Genomic DNA, 18,572 nt, shown 5'->3' on the forward strand with positions numbered 1-18,572 from the left:
GATAATCCCTCAAATAACTGTTAGGCAAAGGAAAATATGTTAAATACCATTCAAGTGTAAGGCATATTAGAATACATCTGAAAAGTGAGGTGGTACATCTGACTGGAAAGAAAGAGAAAATTTTAAAGAGGGGAAAGCATATTATCTCAACTTTGAGAAGAAAATAGTTCCATTGGACAAATATTTACTCAGTGATTGCTTTATGCCAGCAAGATGCTGAGATAACTGAGGACTTAAGGACTCGGCAAGCACAGGTCCTGCCATCAGAGAGTTTATAGAATAATGAGAGAATTTAGGTATGCATTTATTGGTGGAGTGTTTGGTGGTGGAGATGGAACAGGAGAAAGATAACCTGAATAAAAGTACTTAAGGCATTAGAGTATGAAGCAAGGTGTATATTAAAAAAACAGGAAGTAGTCTCAGCTTAAAGGGAGCAATTTATGGAGATATAGAGCAGATAGAAATCTAGAAAGATAATTTGATCCAATGCCAGTAGTTAGTTAAGATTTAAGTAGAAGCGTGATGTATATGGCTCTTTACTGCAGGAAAAATAAAGTTTAGTGGAAGGAAGAACAGAAAATCAGGTAGGAGGCTATACATGTAGCAAAATTAATGATAAGAAGAGTGAATGGTATGAAGTAAAGAGAAAGGGAAGGGACAGATGCATGGCGGAAGTGGAATGAGCAAGGTTTGACCACTGATTAGGTAGAGGTAAAGGGAGGAGTAAAGATGACTCAGGTTTTGAACTTGAATATCTGGGCAGATAGTATTGTTAACCAAAAGATGTAGCTGAGATAAAATATGAGTTCCATTTTAGATGCACTGACTTGGGGAGACATACAGAACATCTAGAAGTAGATGTCTAACAAAAAGTTGAAAATGGAAAATTAGAACTTGAGTGATAAGTATGGTCTGTGTGTTAGTCCATTTTGTGTTGCTGTAATAAAACACCTGAAACTGGGTAATTTATGAAGAACAGAGGTTTATTTGGCTCACAATTCTGGGACAGCTGCATCTAGTGTGAGCCTCAGGCTGCTTGTACTCATGGTGGAAAGCTGCAGGCAGCGATGGCTGTGAGCAGATCACATGGAGAGAGGAAGCAAGAGAGAGGGAGGGAAGGTGCCAGGGTCTTTTAAACAACCAGCTCTCCTATGAACTAATAGAGCCAGAACTCACTCCCTACCCTCCCCAGCCCCCCAGAGAGCATTAATCCTTTCATGAGGGATCTGCCCCCATGACTCAAAGAGCTCCCAGTACTGCCTCATGGGGATCAGATTTCCATATGAGTTTTGGGACAACACGTCCAGACTCTGTCAGTCTGAGTTACAAGCATACAAGTTTTTGAGAACAGTGTTATCTGTGAAACTAAATGCCCTGAGAATGCATATAAGTGATAGAAGGTAGAAGATAAGTTCTGCAAAAATAGAACGGACTGCTAACTCAGTAAAATTTCTGGGAGTCTATGGCTGAGATTTTTTCAAAGTGAAGATCACGTTATTACAGCTACCTGCCACCTACACTTAAGCAAGTGACATAATATTTAATGGGACTGTCTCAGATTTAGAGGCAACTTTTAGCAGCTGATGCTCTGTTTCATTCCATTTAACAGATGATACCCAAAGACTGTAAGTTTTGATTGTGATCCAGTGCAAGGAAAGATTCTGCAATTCGTCCAGACTACAGTATAAACAATTCTGATACTTGGTTCTTATGACCCTTACTAGATCTATAGTGTTCAGGGTATCTATATCAGAATCTGAGACTATTTGGAGCCTGGGGAAAGCCTACATAGAAGAAACAAATAGAATCTCCAAAGTTTAATGATAAAGCCTATCCCTTTCATTGAGTAACTATTTTCAGGTTTTCTTAATTTTATCCTTTTCCAACCAAAGTGATTAATCTAGTGGCAATCTGACAGAAAATAAAAGTGAAGAGAGCTTGCTTGATTCTAAAACTCGTAAAGCAACTTGTTATAACTAAACATTTTTCTTTCTGCTCAACAGGGTGGTGGTGATTGTCCAGAAATGAGTATCGGAGCTATAAAAATTGCCTTGGAAATTTCTCTTCCTGGTTCTTTCATCTACGTTTTCACTGATGCACGGTCCAAAGATTACCGGCTCACCCATGAGGTGCTGCAGCTCATCCAACAGAAGCAGTCACAAGTGAGTAGGAATCAACCCCCAAACCTTTCCATCTGAATACAGCATGTAAGAGGGTGCCTTTCCTCTTTGACTATTCCATGTGTGGCAAATAACAGTAATTATAACTCTCTAATCACATATATGAACTCCAACATGTATGTGTTATTTCATTTAAACATATTAAACATATATGTGATATTCATACATAGCATATGAACACCTAGTTTTTTAATACAGACAAGAAATGATTGGGGATTAATTACGTTGCTTATAACTGACAAAAACATAGGCCTAAAAAAGAAGGGCTATATTTCATATGTTCCCTCATATGTGGAATCTTGCTTGAGTCAGAGTTATTTGTTGTATCAGTTAGGTATTGCTGCGTAACAAACCATTCCAACACTCAATGGCTTAAAACAATAAGCATTTATTTCTCACGTGTTCACAGAGCTCAGTTGATCTAGGCTAGACTTGCTTACTTGTGTGTCTGAGGAATAGTTTGGGTTTGACTTATCTAAGCTGGGCTCTGGGGTGACTTGGCTTTGCCTCACAGATTGTTTAGCCTCTTTCTGAGACCAGTAGGCTAATTTAGACATGTCCTTCTCATGGCCATGGCAGAAATGCTAGAGATCAAATGCAAATACACAAGGCTTCTTGAGTCTAGGTTCAGAACTTGTAGAATGTCCATTTTGCCTCATGTAATTGACCAAAGCAAGTCACATGGCCAAGTTTAGATTCAAAGGTAACAAACTAAGCTCTGTCTCTTTAGTGAGAGAAACTTTGAAATTCTTTGGCAAAGTGTAGGGATATAGGGAGAGTTGAGGAATTGAGGCCATCATGTAATCTAGCACAGTCTTGATCTCACTTGCACTTCCATAGCTTTTAGCCCCTACTTCTGAAATATAAATAACTATGTTCCTGTCTGGGTTCACTATTAACCCGCACAAGGTCAAGAATTATTACATATATAAATATGTATTTTACATGCCTAGTAATATAACACATAATAGGTTCTCAATACATATACATTGATTTCTGGAAACACTTTAAACTGTCTTCTTTTTAAAAAAAATTATAGGTGGTATTTGTGCTCACTGGAGATTGCGATGACAGGAACCATATTGGATATAAAGTCTATGAAGAAATTGCCTCTACAAGTTCTGGTCAAGTGTTCCATCTGGACAAAAAACAAGTTAATGAGGTCAGTTTAATAAAGTGGGTTTACTTTATTACTAGATACCTTATTACCACTATCAGTTAGGCTAGTCTAGTTCTGACAGGCTTGATTTAAATAACTATTTAACCAAAATGTTTTACTTCTAGGTCACAGGTCAAAAAGGCATTGAACTAAGGTGGAGAAACATAGATTTATCTATTAATTTCCAGATTGTGTTATGTTATAGCAATGAGTTATTTAATTTAAGTATAAAAAGTTCATTTAGTTGGAGTAAAAGATTTTTGTGGTTCTTGTTGTTTAGTAAGGTCCATATGTGTTTCTGATGAATAACTTTTAGATAACCGGTAAAATGAGGCTTGACTGGTTACTGAAGTAGCATGTAGAAAAGATAATTATTGAGCAAAATTCTAATAAGGTTTGTCCTCTAACATTGAAAGTCAAAAACTATGACTAAGCAACTGTATAGTTATCACAAAACTTTTATGACAATAAAAGTATAATTTGCATTGTAAGAAAATCTTGGTATTTTCTAAAAAAGTCTTTGAGATAGGTCTAATTGTCATGACTTGTTTCTCCTTTTTATTATCTGTGTTGGCCTCACTCATGATAAGAACATTTTATTTACCTATTTATTTATTTATTTATTTATCACCCACTTAAGTTTCTAGGAAGAAACCAATACAAAGAAAACGTTTTAAGTAGACATAATTCTCATTTGATTGATGTGATCACTGTATCTATATGAGTTCTGTTAATGAAGACTCCTTTGTGTCTTGAATGACATGGTTCAGTGGTTCTCTTCTAACTAAAGAGTTTTTATTACATCATGGTGGGACTAATAGGACATTGCAAATTCCTAGAGCAAACTATCTGGCACAAGTGTTTTTTATCAACATCTTTTTAAAAAATTTATTTATTAATATTATTACTTTTTTACATTCTAAGATGTTGTTGCAAAGCAGTTGGCGGGGGCAGGGGGAGGAGTCCAGCAGGGGGAGGGAAATAAAGTGGTAGGAGGAGAAAGGAGGGGGCATGGCCAAGGCCCATGACATCCCCCTCATTCCTGCAGGGGAGACGAGGGGGCTCCAGCAGCAGCTTGGTCATTGCTGGGCTGGATGCAGGTGGTAGGGAATCAACATCTTGACATATATAAACCTGGAAAGTTACTTTGATCTAAAAAAAGTTTTCAAGGAAGAAACAGCTTTAGAGAGGGTTATGGCTTGAGTTCTTACTGTGTCCACTCTAGACACTCAGAAATGCTTAGGCAGGATTTGAGGATGAGGAGTCCTTGGCAGTAAATTTTCATGAGAATTTGAGAGCCTGGTAAGAAAGGGCTTGGGGAAGAACTGGGTCTCTTGTCCTATCCCATACACTGTGCTTGAACCTAATGAAGGAAAGGCTGCTGGTAGAAGTTGTTTTTAACCTGGAATTCTGTAAGACCCCGGGTTATAGTCAGTATTACCAGTGCAAAGTAGGACTGAAGTAAGGAAGATCGTCATTCTCTCTTGCATCAGCGAGAACACCACCCACTTAGGGTTTGTGAGGTTCTGGGTTGGAAGTGGTTCTGGGGTTCAGTGGAGGCAGATTGGGTGTTGGAACCTGCAGAGGATGCCACATCCAGTGGACATGGTGGTTCTCAGCAGAAGGTATTGCAGACAGAGAAGAGATGAGGAGATACATGGCTGGCACCTAGGGTTTTTGAAGGATGGTTACTCAAACTTGCGTGTGAGCAGTCAGACACGACTTAGAGATTCTCAAAACAAATACGGTGAAATTTTAAGGATAACCATAGGACTTTATTAGTAGTTGGGTCGCAAAGCCAGAAAAAAACATAAGTATGTCCTATGTAATTCCATAATATCCACATGCCTGGGAAAATTGAAACTATGATTGTGTTCTTAAATGGAGAAAATAAGCCCTAAAGGGGTACATTATTTATTAAATAAATGACATGATGTATAACCTTATAGTCCTAATAACTTTTAGCAATTCTAACAATTACCAAATAATTTGCAAGAATAATTCTTCACAAAAATTTGGTGTGAGTTCCAGAAAATTTTATAGATATATACATCTATAACATATATAGATACATGTCTATAATATATAAACAAACACTGGTTTGTTAATATCTCTACTAGACCATCAACTGATTTTTTTTTTGTAGCATATCTTTTTTTGTTAATTAATCTAACAAAAAGTATGTTGGACATTTTACAGACAAAATTTTCAGATTCTACTAAAAGACATAAAAGATCTGAATAAATGGTGGGATATACAATGTGGATGGATGGGATGACTTCTCACTGTAAAGATGTCCATTTTGCCCAAATCTGTAAATTCCATGCCATTCCAATCAAAATACCAGCAGGATATTTTAAGGAACTTGAAAAATGTATTCTAAAATGTATGTAGAAGAATACATCAACTGATATTCTAATCTTTAAATTTACCTTTGACAGAATTGCACTCGAGAGAAACATTGCTAAAATTGCCCATTTTTATAAACTGGTGCTTGATGCAAGCAGGGATGAGTCTTGATTTATCTGTCAATCATAGCAATTCCAACCCCCTAGCCAATTGGTGTAGGAAAGGGCATCTTATTTACTTTGCGCCAATAAAATCAAGAGGAATTTAGCTAGGGGTGTCGTGGAAAACGTCTCTTCTTATAGATATGCCCTGCATGGGTGTGGATCCCCAATGTGATGCAAGCATCTTGATCCAAGTCTGAGGATGTAATGAATACAAAGGGGAGTGGAGAGCTAAGAAAATACAGTTTCTGGATTAAGTCCACACTCAAACCCATCCTAATGCTAAGCCTGCAGAGGGAATGAAGGGTTCAAGCCAGTTAGAATTGAGTATTCAGTTATCTAAAGGTAAATGCATCCTAAATGATAAACATTCTATATTTCTATATTTCTTTGTGACATGGGTTCTATGAGCTCCCATGTAACATGGAGATAATAGAATTAAGGTTAAATGAGATAATGTATGTAAAATATTCCACACAAGGTCAGGCACAGGGTAAGTGCTCAATAAATATTAACTGGTATTATTATAATCCTAGTAGTGTTGCTATTTTGCTTTTAAAATGGTGAAATTGTGCTGCCATGTTTGTTAGGAATCAGATGGCTCGTTGTTGCTGGGAAATAAATTTGAGTGGGACAGTCTGGGAAGAGACTGGGTAGTTTTGTTTTTTCCTGTGCGTGAGAAAAAATATTGTGGAATTATGTAAGTCAATAATACTGGAGCTGTGTGAGTCGATGTGTTCCTTAAAGAACACCACCAACAGAGAAGATTTTGTAAACATGAAGCATCATGATAATGTTAAAATTGTATTTGCAAAATGTTATTTCTCTTTTCTCATTGTTCCAAAGTCTTTTATTATATAAATATTACAACCTATAGGGAAAGTAGATGCTACACTTATATCTGCACTTTTAATGGACACAGAACTACAGCGAAGGCACACAGGCACTGAGTCCTTTCATTTCACTCAAGGAAAATTTTTCATCTGCTCTATCTAAAGGAAACTGTAGAGTGTTGTGTTTTCCCTTTTTAACTTAGTTCATCAATTTCCTAACTTAGTGTGGGAGATTTTGTATCAACTCTGTCTTGAGCTAACTTGACGCTTTTTCTTTCTTTCTGTTTCTTTTTTAAACCATGATAAAGTAGAAAATCTGAGTATCTTTCATTTTTATTTAACATAAAAGGGAAACCAAAGTTAAGAAATTATCTGGCTGGGCGGCAGTGGTCTATAAATCACCCTATGGTATTACATTGTGGAAACACAAATTAAAGCACATCTCAGGGATGTACTTAATTCACCTTCGAAGACAGAAAAGGAACTAAACTAATGCAGTATTACTTCTCCGTTTCTTTGTAAGCTGATTGATTGTCAGTTGGTCTCATTAACACTTCCTTTGGTATAAGAAAACTTTTATATTTGAAAGCTCAGAGTTTCTCACAGATGCTATATCCTTGTGTCAAAGAAGCTAACACAAAAAGATCCATTGTTAGTTAGATAATTCACTTGTCCTGGATTTCTCTATCCTTTCTCCCCACCTTCTGCAACTCCTGTCCTCTAACATCCCTTTCCCTCTCCCCAAAATTCTCCCTGGACATCCAAATCTGGTAGTGGTTCTATTCCAATAAATGTTAACATTCCAATAAATAACATTCTAATAGATGTTATCTCTTACAGAGGCAGGGTACCAGTAATCATCCCAGCAGAAAACAGGAGACTCACTCAGTAGGGGCAAAAAAGAGTTTAAAGAATGAAAATTGATCAAGGTGCGGGCAGGGCTAAGGGCAGCCAATGAGGCATGGTGAAGCACCAAGAGCCCAGAAACTATGGGTCCACCTACATTCCCATTAGGTCTGAGGGGAAGAGGAGAGAGCTCATATTAGCACCTAGAAGGACCCAGCCTCATCAAGAACTGTGGCCTGGGATAGACAAACCGAAGCCCTGTGGGGATGGAGCCAGGGGAACAAGTATCCAACCCCTTCCCATTTCCTGGTGCCTTCTATTTCTTCAAATCTAACTGGAAGCTAGAGGACCAAAGGGCCCTGTTGAGGCAAGTCCATAGAAGTCAGCATCCCAGGGTGCAGAACCAGATGGAAAAAGGTAGAGAATGGATCTGGGGGGCAAACAGAAAATATTCAGCCCAAGCAGCATTGTGTAGTAGTAGTTAAGACTCCAGGCTCTGCAACCAGGGTTCATATCCCAGCCATGTGACCTTAGAAAAGTTACGTAAGTTTGGTGCCTCAATTTCCTTATCTGTAAGATGGGCAGAATGATAGTCCCTACCTCACAGGGTTCTTGGGTTTATATATCAGTAAATATTAACTGCTCTTATTTTTATTTAGTCATACATGCTAGCCAGAATATTCCAGCAACGTATTTGAGAAGTTTTCCTTAAACAAAGAAATATATATTTAGTGTTCACATGTGATGAGATGGCCAAAGGCACCATGCTGTAATAGGAAACTCGGAGGCTTTAGAATCAGGGAGACCTGGATTTAAATGACATCTTTACCTTTAGCTGGTTGAACAACTTTAGGAAATAATTTTGTGTAATTTCTCTGAGAGGCTGTTGCTTCATGTGAACACTGGCATATTAATTACCTCACAGGACTGTTGTAAAAATGAAAGAAAATAGGGAATACATATAGTAAGCTGAATGGAATTCCAGGAGAATGGAAATCATCCAGTCTAGAGGTATTTAGAGACAGAAATTTCTTTTTTGTGAAAGAAGGCACCTATGATATTGCTTTGATTGTAGGTCCTAGGGGATGTCCTATCCTACCGAGGACTCAGTAGGAGGGGGGCACTTCGGTGAGCCCCACCTGTACAAATAAATGCCCGAGAGACGATGGACCCTGAACTACAAGATAATTTTGTAAGATTCTTGAACTTTTACAATTCCACTATATGAGGGTGCTCAAAAAATTTGTGGAAAAATAGAATTAAAATATAATACTGACCTTTACATAAACTTTTTGAAGACTCCCTGTATTTGTCATTTTTCCTATTTTCATGTCACATTTAGCAATAAAACAGTTAAAAGCTAAAGAATTTAACTGCTTATGTAGGGCATAATAATAACACTGATAATGATAATGATAATAAAATAATATAATAGTAATAATACAGGGAACCCTGATAGAGTGCTTCTTATGTTCCAGGCACTAAGCTGAGTGTATCCCTTTAATCCTCACAGTAACCTGTTGAGGCAGGTAGTCTGGGAAGCCCTGGGGAGAATAAATCCCATTCTCCTGCAAGTCCTTCTGGAGTCAGCATGTGTAATTGCAGCTACCGAGAGAAAAGGAGAGTATGCGGAGTGTCTGGATGCCCCTGCATGGGAGAGAAGGGAGGTGGTTTGGGCCTCGGAAGCATCACGGTACGGCCCACTAGACAGGCCCATGGAGTTCTTCTGGAGGACAACAGAATAGACGACCCTCTCTTCTGTCTGTCACAGAAGTGACACTCTAAGATAAAGAAAACATCTTTACTTTTCCCACTAAGGAATTTCCAGTGGAAAGATAGATTTAAACTCACTGGGTATCTCAGAGGAAGTCACTAAAGCCCTGAAAAATGAAGTAACAATGTTGCAACGTATCTGTGAAAAATCCAACAACCTGGCAACAAAAAGCCTCATAGATTCGAGATTACTGGATTTATTTCTCCTGCTAGTTTTATCCTCATTTTCTCTGGGTTCAGTAGTGGTGTTAAAAAACTGTAAACTTCGCTGAAATATGAATTTGGCACAGTCCCTTCCTGCTATTTTGGCTAAGGGCCACTCGTGACTAGAATTTAGACCAAGAGCTTTCTGCATATGGGCGCACTGATGAGACTGAAACCGGCTTTTGAACTATTAGTACTCAGAAATGAGGTATTGCCATTTGTTTTTCTCTATTCCATGTTTTACTCCAGACATTATTTCAAAAACAGGACCTAACTGCTGACCTTGAAAATAAGTAGAAACGGGTGTTTCCTCTGAAATTTGAAAATGTATCAGAGACAACTATAACGCGCTAGAAAGCTACAGGAAATGTGTGAAAACAATGCATAAATGTTTCCATTTATCCCTTCTTTGGATTCACCTAATTCAATATCCAAAATGAAGTGCAAAACTCAGAACTTATATTTTAAAATAATACAGATGTCTCCACATCCACAAACGCACCAGGAGAACAAAAAGGAATGTGTACCTTAGTTCCCATGGTTTGCTTTATTTCTCTATTAAAGTGCTATGATCGACCTGTTATCCACTTGAGTATATGGCAGGAATGCTAATATTTGAGTCACATACTATCTTTTCACTCCCAGGTACCCGGGAGTGCTCTATAGGTTGCTAATATGGCTAAATGAAGCTACGAGTACTTTCTTTCCACATGTTTAGATAAAACAAAAAATAAAATCCTTAATTTATTGATTAAAAAGTTATCTATTCCCCATAGGCTTCTGAGCATGTGGACAGTTTTTCATAATGATGTTTAAAGTGTACGTAATACATAACATTCCTCACAAATGGTGAGGAGGGGATGACTGTTCTTAACAGAATCCCATTTAGGCAGAATATATCAAAAGTCAAGTAGAGTACTCCTGCAGTGGGAAACATCAGGGGATGGAACCAGAAGGGGACAGGAAGTGGGGAACATGTGGTTTAAAAGGATAAGCTGTTCAGAAAGAGAATGGTTTCATATAACGGCTCTGGGAACTGTTTGAAGCACTAGTTATAAATTGCAGCAATACATTCTGTAATATGCAGTGGGGTCATATCTGCAAATCATAATTCACTGCCTGTGAAATGTAAGTTTCAACATGAAAGTGTTATCCCACAATTCTTCATAAACAATCATGATATCTGACCCCCGATATAAAATTCAGAAAACAATGGATATCACTCACTACAGCTTCTTCCTAAAATACCAAAAAAGCAGACAGAAGAACTGTCTCTAAGGTGAAAGAAGCTTACATAAATGCCTGAGATGATATTTCTTAGAAAGAAAAGAAAGAAATGTCATTTGTAAACACTAGCCAATAAGTTGCATGCTTTCCACAGTACCACAACAAATAGAAAAAGAAATAAACCTGTTTATTTAGCCGACTCTGTTTTTATTAGAAGCTAAAATAAAATATTGAGTTTGACCTTGAGATGTCAGAGCTAAATGAATCGATAAATTACTTGCTTAGCTAACTCTGGGTTTCTAAGAGTCTTAACTATCAAAAAATTATTGTGTCACCTCAAAGTCTTTGAAAAACTTATTTAAAATCCACACGGACTTGAAAGAGATTCACTATTCTCCACATTAATAGGGCGTGGTCTTTATTTTTACTGGAGTTGTGGTGGAAACTAAAGATTTGACTGAGAGAAAAATGTCCCAAATGCTTTGTATTTAAAACTGAAACAACTCGTTAGCCACTGGACAGTGATTTCTTGAAGAGTGAGCCCACTGGGAACCACAAAGGAGCACAAGAGAACAGGAAAAAAATCTGCAGTGTTGAGACAAATAAAATTCTATTGAGCCATTTTCACACAGCCTCAGCAATTTGGATATTTCCTTGCATATTTTATATATTTAATTTTTTTTTTGACCGGTAAGGGGATCGTAACCCTTGGCATGGTGTGGTCTGCACCACGCTCAGCCAGTGAGCGCACCAGCCATCCCTATATAGGATCCGAACCCACGGCCTTGACGCTACCAGCGCCGCACTCTCCCGAGTGAGCCACGGGGCCAGCCCTATATATTTAATTTTAAAAGATACATTTTAAAGCTTTTTGTTTAGAGGAAGCACATGTCTATGAATGAATAATCAGCATTTCTCTCTCTCTCCCTACACACACACACACACACACACACACACACATACACACACACACGGTGTCTTTGAAAAGTTCATGGAAAATGGACATTATGAAAAAACTATGCAAGAATTGCAATTTTTTTTTCACCAAAATAAACTCTCACTAAGTAGTTGTAACCTGTCCAAACAGGATCTTGTATTCTGAAAGTATTTTGAAAAAGACTTAAGAATAAGATATCTTTTTGAAAAGAGCCCTTATCAGAGCAACATGAATTCTGCTAAAATTGAAGCAGGAACAAATATCTTCTTTGTGGTGAAGCTTGGGTGGCAGAATGGTGACATCGTTGATGCTTTATGAAAAGTTTATGGGCAAGGGAGGAGGAGGAAAAGGGGTGGACTAATGGGTACAAAGTGATGCTGTCTACCCTAAGTGAATCATTGTGCAGTATATGCATGAATTGAAACAATATACTGTATCTCGCAAATATGTACAAATGAATATTAAAATTTTGAAAGAAAGTTTATGGGGACAATGCCCCAAAGAAATCAGCAGTTTACAAATGGATAACTCCTGTTAAAAAGGGACAAAACTATGTTGAAGAGGAGGCCTGCAGAAGCAGACCATCCATATCAACTTTTGAAGACAAAGTTAGTCTTGTTCTTGCCCTAATTGAAGAGGACTATGGATTAACAGCAGGAACAGTAGCCAGTTCTGTAGACATCTCAGTTGTTTCCGTTTAAATAATTCTGACTGAAAAATTACAGTTGTGCAAACTTCCTGCTTGATGGGTACCAAAACTGTTGCACCCAGATCAGCTGCAGACAAGAGAACTTTCAGCGGAAATTTTAAACAAGTGCGATCAAGATCCTGAAGCATTTCTTTGAAGAAGTGTAACAGAAAATGAAACATGGCTTTAGCTGTGCAGTCCAGACAACGCACAATCAAAGCCATGCCCACCAAGGTGTGGAAGTGGTCCAGTCGAAAGAGAAGTGGACCAGTCAGGAACAAAGGGCATGGCAACGGTGTTTTGGGATGCTCAAGGCATTTTGCTTGTTGACTTTCTGGAGGGCCAAAGAATGGTGCCATCTGCTTATTATGGGTGTTTTGAGAGAATTAGCCAGTGCTTTAGCAGGAAAATGCTCAGGAAAACTTCACCAGAGAGTTTTTCTCCACCATGACAATGTTCCTGTTCATTTCTTTCATCAAATAAGAGTAATTTTGTGAGAATTTTCATGGGAAATCATTAGGCATCTGCCTTACAGTCCTGGTTTGCCTCTTGCTGGCTTTTTTTTTTTGTTTCCTAATTACATCTACACAATGGAATACTACTCAGCTATAAAAACGAATGAAATACTGCCATTTGCAACAACATGGATGGACCTTGAGAGAATTATATTAAGTGAAACAAGTCAGGCACAGAAAGAGAAATACCACATGTTCTCACTTATTGGTGGGAGCTAAAAATTAATATATAAATTCACACACACACACACACACACACACACACACACAAACCGGGGGGGGGGGAAGAAGATATAACAACCACAATTATTTGAAGTTGATACGACAAGCAAACAGAAAGGACATTGTTGGGGGGGAGGGGGGAGGGAGAAGGGAGGGAGGTTTTGGTGATGGGGAGCAATAATCAGCCACAATGTATATTGACAAAATAAAATTAAAAAATAAATAAATAAATAGAAAAAAAAAAAAAAACTTTAAAGGGTACCCTTTTTTTCCCATTAATAATGTAAAAGAAACTGCATTGACATGGTTACATTCCCAGGACCTTCAGTTCTTTAGGGGTGGACTAAACGGCTGATAGTATAGCCTACAAAAGTGTCTTGAACTTGTTGGAGTTTATGTTGAGTAATAAAGCTTGTGTTTTTGTTTTTATCTTTTAATTCCATTTTTCCATGAACTTTTTGAAGTCCCCTTATATATGATATACTCGTATATGTTATATATATCAGAGTATATCTGAACTTAATGGACTTGATAAAAAATAAGAGGACTATCACATTTAAAAGTTTACATACCTGATGTTTCAAAAAATATTGTTTGCATTTTATGAAGATTTCAAACAACTGAGAAAGCAGTTATATTTCAGTCCTCTAATTACAAAAAACATACACAACAAGAATTGTTACAAAGACATACACAACAAGAATTGTTTTATGTGTGAAAAGCAAGTGAGATCATGTATCCAAATTGTTTGAAAAAGATCTAACTGAATTTTTGGAAGAAGAACTTTGGGGTCTTAGTCTCTTTTTTTTAACCAAAAGGCTCCTGAACATCTAGGCCTATTGGTTCGTCCCACCAAGAGATTTATGTACCCAGGATATCAAAGGACAGTCTTTTGTCTATCACAGAAAGGGGAAAAATAAAAAAGTCTTGTTTTTACACCTTTTCTCTGGGAGAAGAAGTGCCCACTGCCCTTATATTTATGTAATTGAGGAGAAAACATGCTAATGTTTTTCTTTTAATAATGGTGATTGAATAATTTGGCCCAAGGTAATTGGCTGTCGTTAATCTCTTGACATGGAAGAGTTTATATAATTTTCTAATTTTCTTTGCTTAATTACCTACTCAGGAACCCCATTATATAATTACTATTCACCTGAAAGAAAAAAGTTATAACTTTTGTACTAAACACAGTAGAATATATTTTAAGGTAGAAGGAAAAGATGTGCTACTTAGTATCTTTGGCAGAAATAATTACATCAATTAAAAGTAGCTTAAAACCTTTGGAAAAAACATGTGAATATTCTTTTTGAGAAGCTCTTTAAAGGATTTTATATACAAAGAATAAAGAATAATCAAGGTCTTATTTTCAATATTTCTGTACAATATGAACCTTGAAAGCAGTAGGCTTATCTAATGAAGCAGGAAGCAGTTCCATAGGATACTAAGTTGCAAATGCCCTGTAAATACCAAACATATATTATGATTTATCATTGTTTGCACTTGGTTCAACATAAATAAAAATATTCATCACAATCTAATTTTTGCTTCTTATTCTGCAATAGCAAAGAACAGATGAAAGAGTTAAGAGTCAAAGTAAGGGAAATTTTATTAGAGAAATTTCCTTATGACCTAGGATAAGTAAATGGAAACAGAGCCCATGTTTCATATATTTTCCAGGTTTCCTTATGCATTCCTAGAATGAATTGACTGTAATAGGGTTATAAAAGTAAAATCTTTTGAGAGATGGTATGAGCTACTTTCGAGAGCTCCCTTGTAACATTTTGGTTATGGTTTGGCTTTGTGACAAAAATTACAAATGGTTTTTCTCTTTCTTTGCTAAAGGCCCCAGAAGGAAAATAACGCTTTGAAGTCATATGCCATATAATTTAAACGGCTTTGGTGTGAGTGATTGAATAAAGAGGAAGAGAAAAATTTTCAAAATTCTTTATTATAATTTTAAATGGACACAATTTATTTACTTTAAAATGTGATTGTTGGGTTATTTTATCAACTTCTTTTTTATTATGAACTTAGAAAAAAGACACATGGTATGGTTAAACCATTTAAAATTTGCATATTAGCATTTTCTGTGAAAAGAAAGTCTTCAGGAATTAGTGAATACATTTGTGAAAATTTGGCCATTATTCACTCAGAATCATCATTTGTTAATTTATTAAATTAACAAATTAACTCAATAATATAATAATGAATAAAATAAATTTGAATAATAAGTTAAAACAAGTAATTAAAATTATTAATTCAAGCAATGTTTATTAAAATTATATATCCTGCAAGATTGCAGTTTTCAAAAATGTATTCATTTGTTTACATATATATGTATACATATTTCTAGAAAAAAATGGAAAGGACATACCCAAATATATGAGAAACAGCAATCACTAGATAGTATGGATATGGATAATTTTAGTAGTTTTTTCTCTTATGTTTTCTTAATATTTAAAATAATGAGTAGATATTATTTTTAAAATAAAGAAAAATAGAGAAGGCATTTCCAGCAGAAAAGAAAATTTCAAACACACCCACATACTAATGGAGCAGATCCTTTGATCACCTTACCCTGACAGTGCTACTGACACCTCTAAATTAGAATCTCCCCACTGGACACGTTCTGCTGCTCTCTGCTCTTGATGTTATTGCCTTTCTTGCTGTCATCCTGGCTCAGAAGGCCTGAGTCATCTTTGACGTCTTTCCTTCCTTTGTTGTTCACATTTGGTTAGTTGTTAAAATGCTTTCCATTCTATTTTCATAATAGGCTTCCCAGTTAACCATCCTTTCCTCACCTACTGTCTTGTTTAGTCTGTGGCCATATTGCCCTTTAACTTGTCTCTCCATCATTCTCTCACTTATTTATATCTTTATTCTTTGCTTCGTTATATCTTCATGCATTTATTCATTCAACAGAATTGTTGAGGCCTATGTGTTGGGCTTTAAGGATTCAATATGGAGCAAAAATAGATATGCATGCTCTCGTGGAGCAAAAATGTTGCGGAGGGAGCAACTGAGTGAAAAGGCTGGAGGATTTGCAGACTGTGGTGAGAAAGTGAGATGTTTGGAGTAGCCCCACTTGATGGCGAGTTTCTTGGTTGGCCTTGGGAGTATGTGGGTGAAACAGAGCAGTGATGAAGTTTACAGGAGGTGAGAAGGTCAAGATGTTGAGAGGTCAGCAAGTTAATAGGTCATCCATGTGAATTTGCAACCACTGTGGTGACAATAAGTCTTGAGATGTAAAGAAAGACAGTAAGCCAGGTGCTGAAGTTTCAATATATGAGGCATGGCAGAAACACAGCAGTAAGGGTGGATGGTACATGCCTCAAAGGAGCAGGCTTTATTCAGGGAGGGGCAGGGAGCAGTGGGGAATGGGAAGGCTGCCCCAGGTTTAATCTCTGAGATATATGTGGTACAAGACAGTGAGCAGCCTTCACCAAAGAGAGTTGTTGGAGAAGATACTAGGTGAGGTGAGAGACATATTTCCCTTGAGATTAGGAAGTATCTTGAATTTTGAATAAAGAGAGTTCAACGATGGAATGGGGTTTTTAGCAGTCTCAGTGAACAACATTGGTCCAGAAGGATCAGTAAAAACTTAGGTTAATGGAGAGAAAACATAGAACAGAATGGGGATAAAAGTACAAAAAAGAAGTTGATAACTGTAGGCATTTCCATCCTAGAAGACGACCAAGTTTAATGTAGATGTGAGCCATGGTAGGTTCAGTTGTAATATACTTCTTTTAGTTTCTCTGATATATTATGTTTTCTCCTCTGAGACTTTGAATGGGCTCTTCCTTCCTCCTGGAAAACTTTCCAGCCCCTGCAGCAATAGCCAACCATAAGCCACTCACCCCCGTTTACCTGGATAATTCCCACTCATCCTCTAACCTCTTCTTATAAGTAATTTCGCTCAGTGACCCTCCCTGGCTCCCCAAGTGTGGGCTAGGTGCTTTGGCTTTATATTTTCATATCACCATGTTGTATTATAATAACAGTGCATCTTCTGTATTAGGCTATACATTCTATAAGAATTTCTATATTAATTCTATAATATTTCTGCTACCTACAGGAGTGCCAGGCATGTAGTAGAGTAGTAGATACTTAATGTCTATTGAATGAATGATTGAAGAAATGAAATAGGATAATGAAGGTGAGATCTGGACTAGGAGAATCTGGAACAAAAATCCCAGGTCTACTACTATTTGTTAGTTATAAAAACCATGGCAAATTGAGGGAGAACAGAGTTGTCTTGCTGATAGTTTTATTGTGCACAGAGAAGCCTCGTATCCAAATATAGTGACATCCAGTGTAAGATGGGATGCTGATTCTAGTATCATCTCACCCCAATTAGACTGGCCATTATCAAAAGGAGAGAGAATAACAAATGCTGGTGACGATGTGGAGAAAGGGGAGCCCTCCTACACTGTTGGTGGGACTGTAAATTAGTGCAGCCATTAAGGAAAGCAGAATGGAGGTGTCTCAAACAACAACAGACAGATCTACCATATGACTCAGCCATCCCAATGCCGGGTATATACCCAAAGGAATGGAAATCATCATGTTGAAGGGACACTTGCACTCCCATGTTTATTGCAGCTCTATTTACAATAGCCTAGAGTTGGAACCAGCCTAAATGCCCATCATCGGATGACTGGATAAGGAAAATGTGGTATATCTATACAATGAAATACTACTCTGCTGTAAAAAAAGAATGAAATACTTACATTTGCAGCAACATGGATGGACTTAGAGAAAATTATATTAAGTGAAATAAGCCAGGCATAGAAAGAGAAATATTACATCTTCTCAGTTATATTTGGGAGCTAATAACAATAAATAAATATACAACAAAACAACAACGACAACAAAATAAAATATATAAAAAATAAGCCAGGCACAGAAAGAGGAATACCACATATACTCACTTATAAGTGGGAGCTAAGAAAGAAAGAAAGAAGGAAATAAAGAAAAAGAAAAAGACAGCGATGAATTGAAGGAGAGAACAGAACTGTGATGACTAAAGGCGAGAAAGAGGGAGGGCAACGTGAGACAGGTTAGGGAGAAACTGGGTAATGGACACAAGGAATGATTACGTTTAGTGATGATGAAGATGCAAATTATCTTGATTTGATCATCACACATTGTACACAGACATATATTCAACTCTGTACCCCACAAATATGTATCATCAATTGTTTCAATAAAAAATGGACACACCAAAAAAAAAAAAAATAGAGCATGGCCTAAAACCCAGGTCCCCTGACTTGGGGTCCAGGGCTGCCTCTACCATTCCTTTCTGCAAAGGGTCTGGATCATTGTCTAATGGAATCTCGGAGGCCCTCTTGGATTCGTTCTTGATTCCTTTGAGTGTGCCTCTCTGTCAGATGACACTGTCTTCTTTGTACACACACAGATTCAGTCTTTAAGACTGTTTCTTATTCAGTTTCCTACTGAACATAGTTTCCTTTCTCT

At 37.1% G+C, this 18,572-nt stretch overlaps 1 protein-coding gene across 1 annotated transcript in view; it reads left to right on the top strand.

Moving 5' to 3' along the window:
• HMCN1 (hemicentin 1) overlaps positions 1-18,572 on the top strand; it is a 414,327-nt gene that overhangs the window by 104,733 nt on the left and 291,022 nt on the right. Inside the window, exons 3-4 of the mRNA XM_063104004.1 lie at positions 2,004-2,162; positions 3,220-3,342. Coding sequence (XP_062960074.1) covers positions 2,004-2,162; positions 3,220-3,342 — 282 coding nt within the window. The remainder of the gene's footprint in view (positions 1-2,003; positions 2,163-3,219; positions 3,343-18,572) is intronic.

Source organism: Cynocephalus volans, chromosome 8, assembly GCF_027409185.1.
Source record: "Cynocephalus volans isolate mCynVol1 chromosome 8, mCynVol1.pri, whole genome shotgun sequence".
Taxonomy (NCBI): domain Eukaryota; kingdom Metazoa; phylum Chordata; class Mammalia; order Dermoptera; family Cynocephalidae; genus Cynocephalus; species Cynocephalus volans.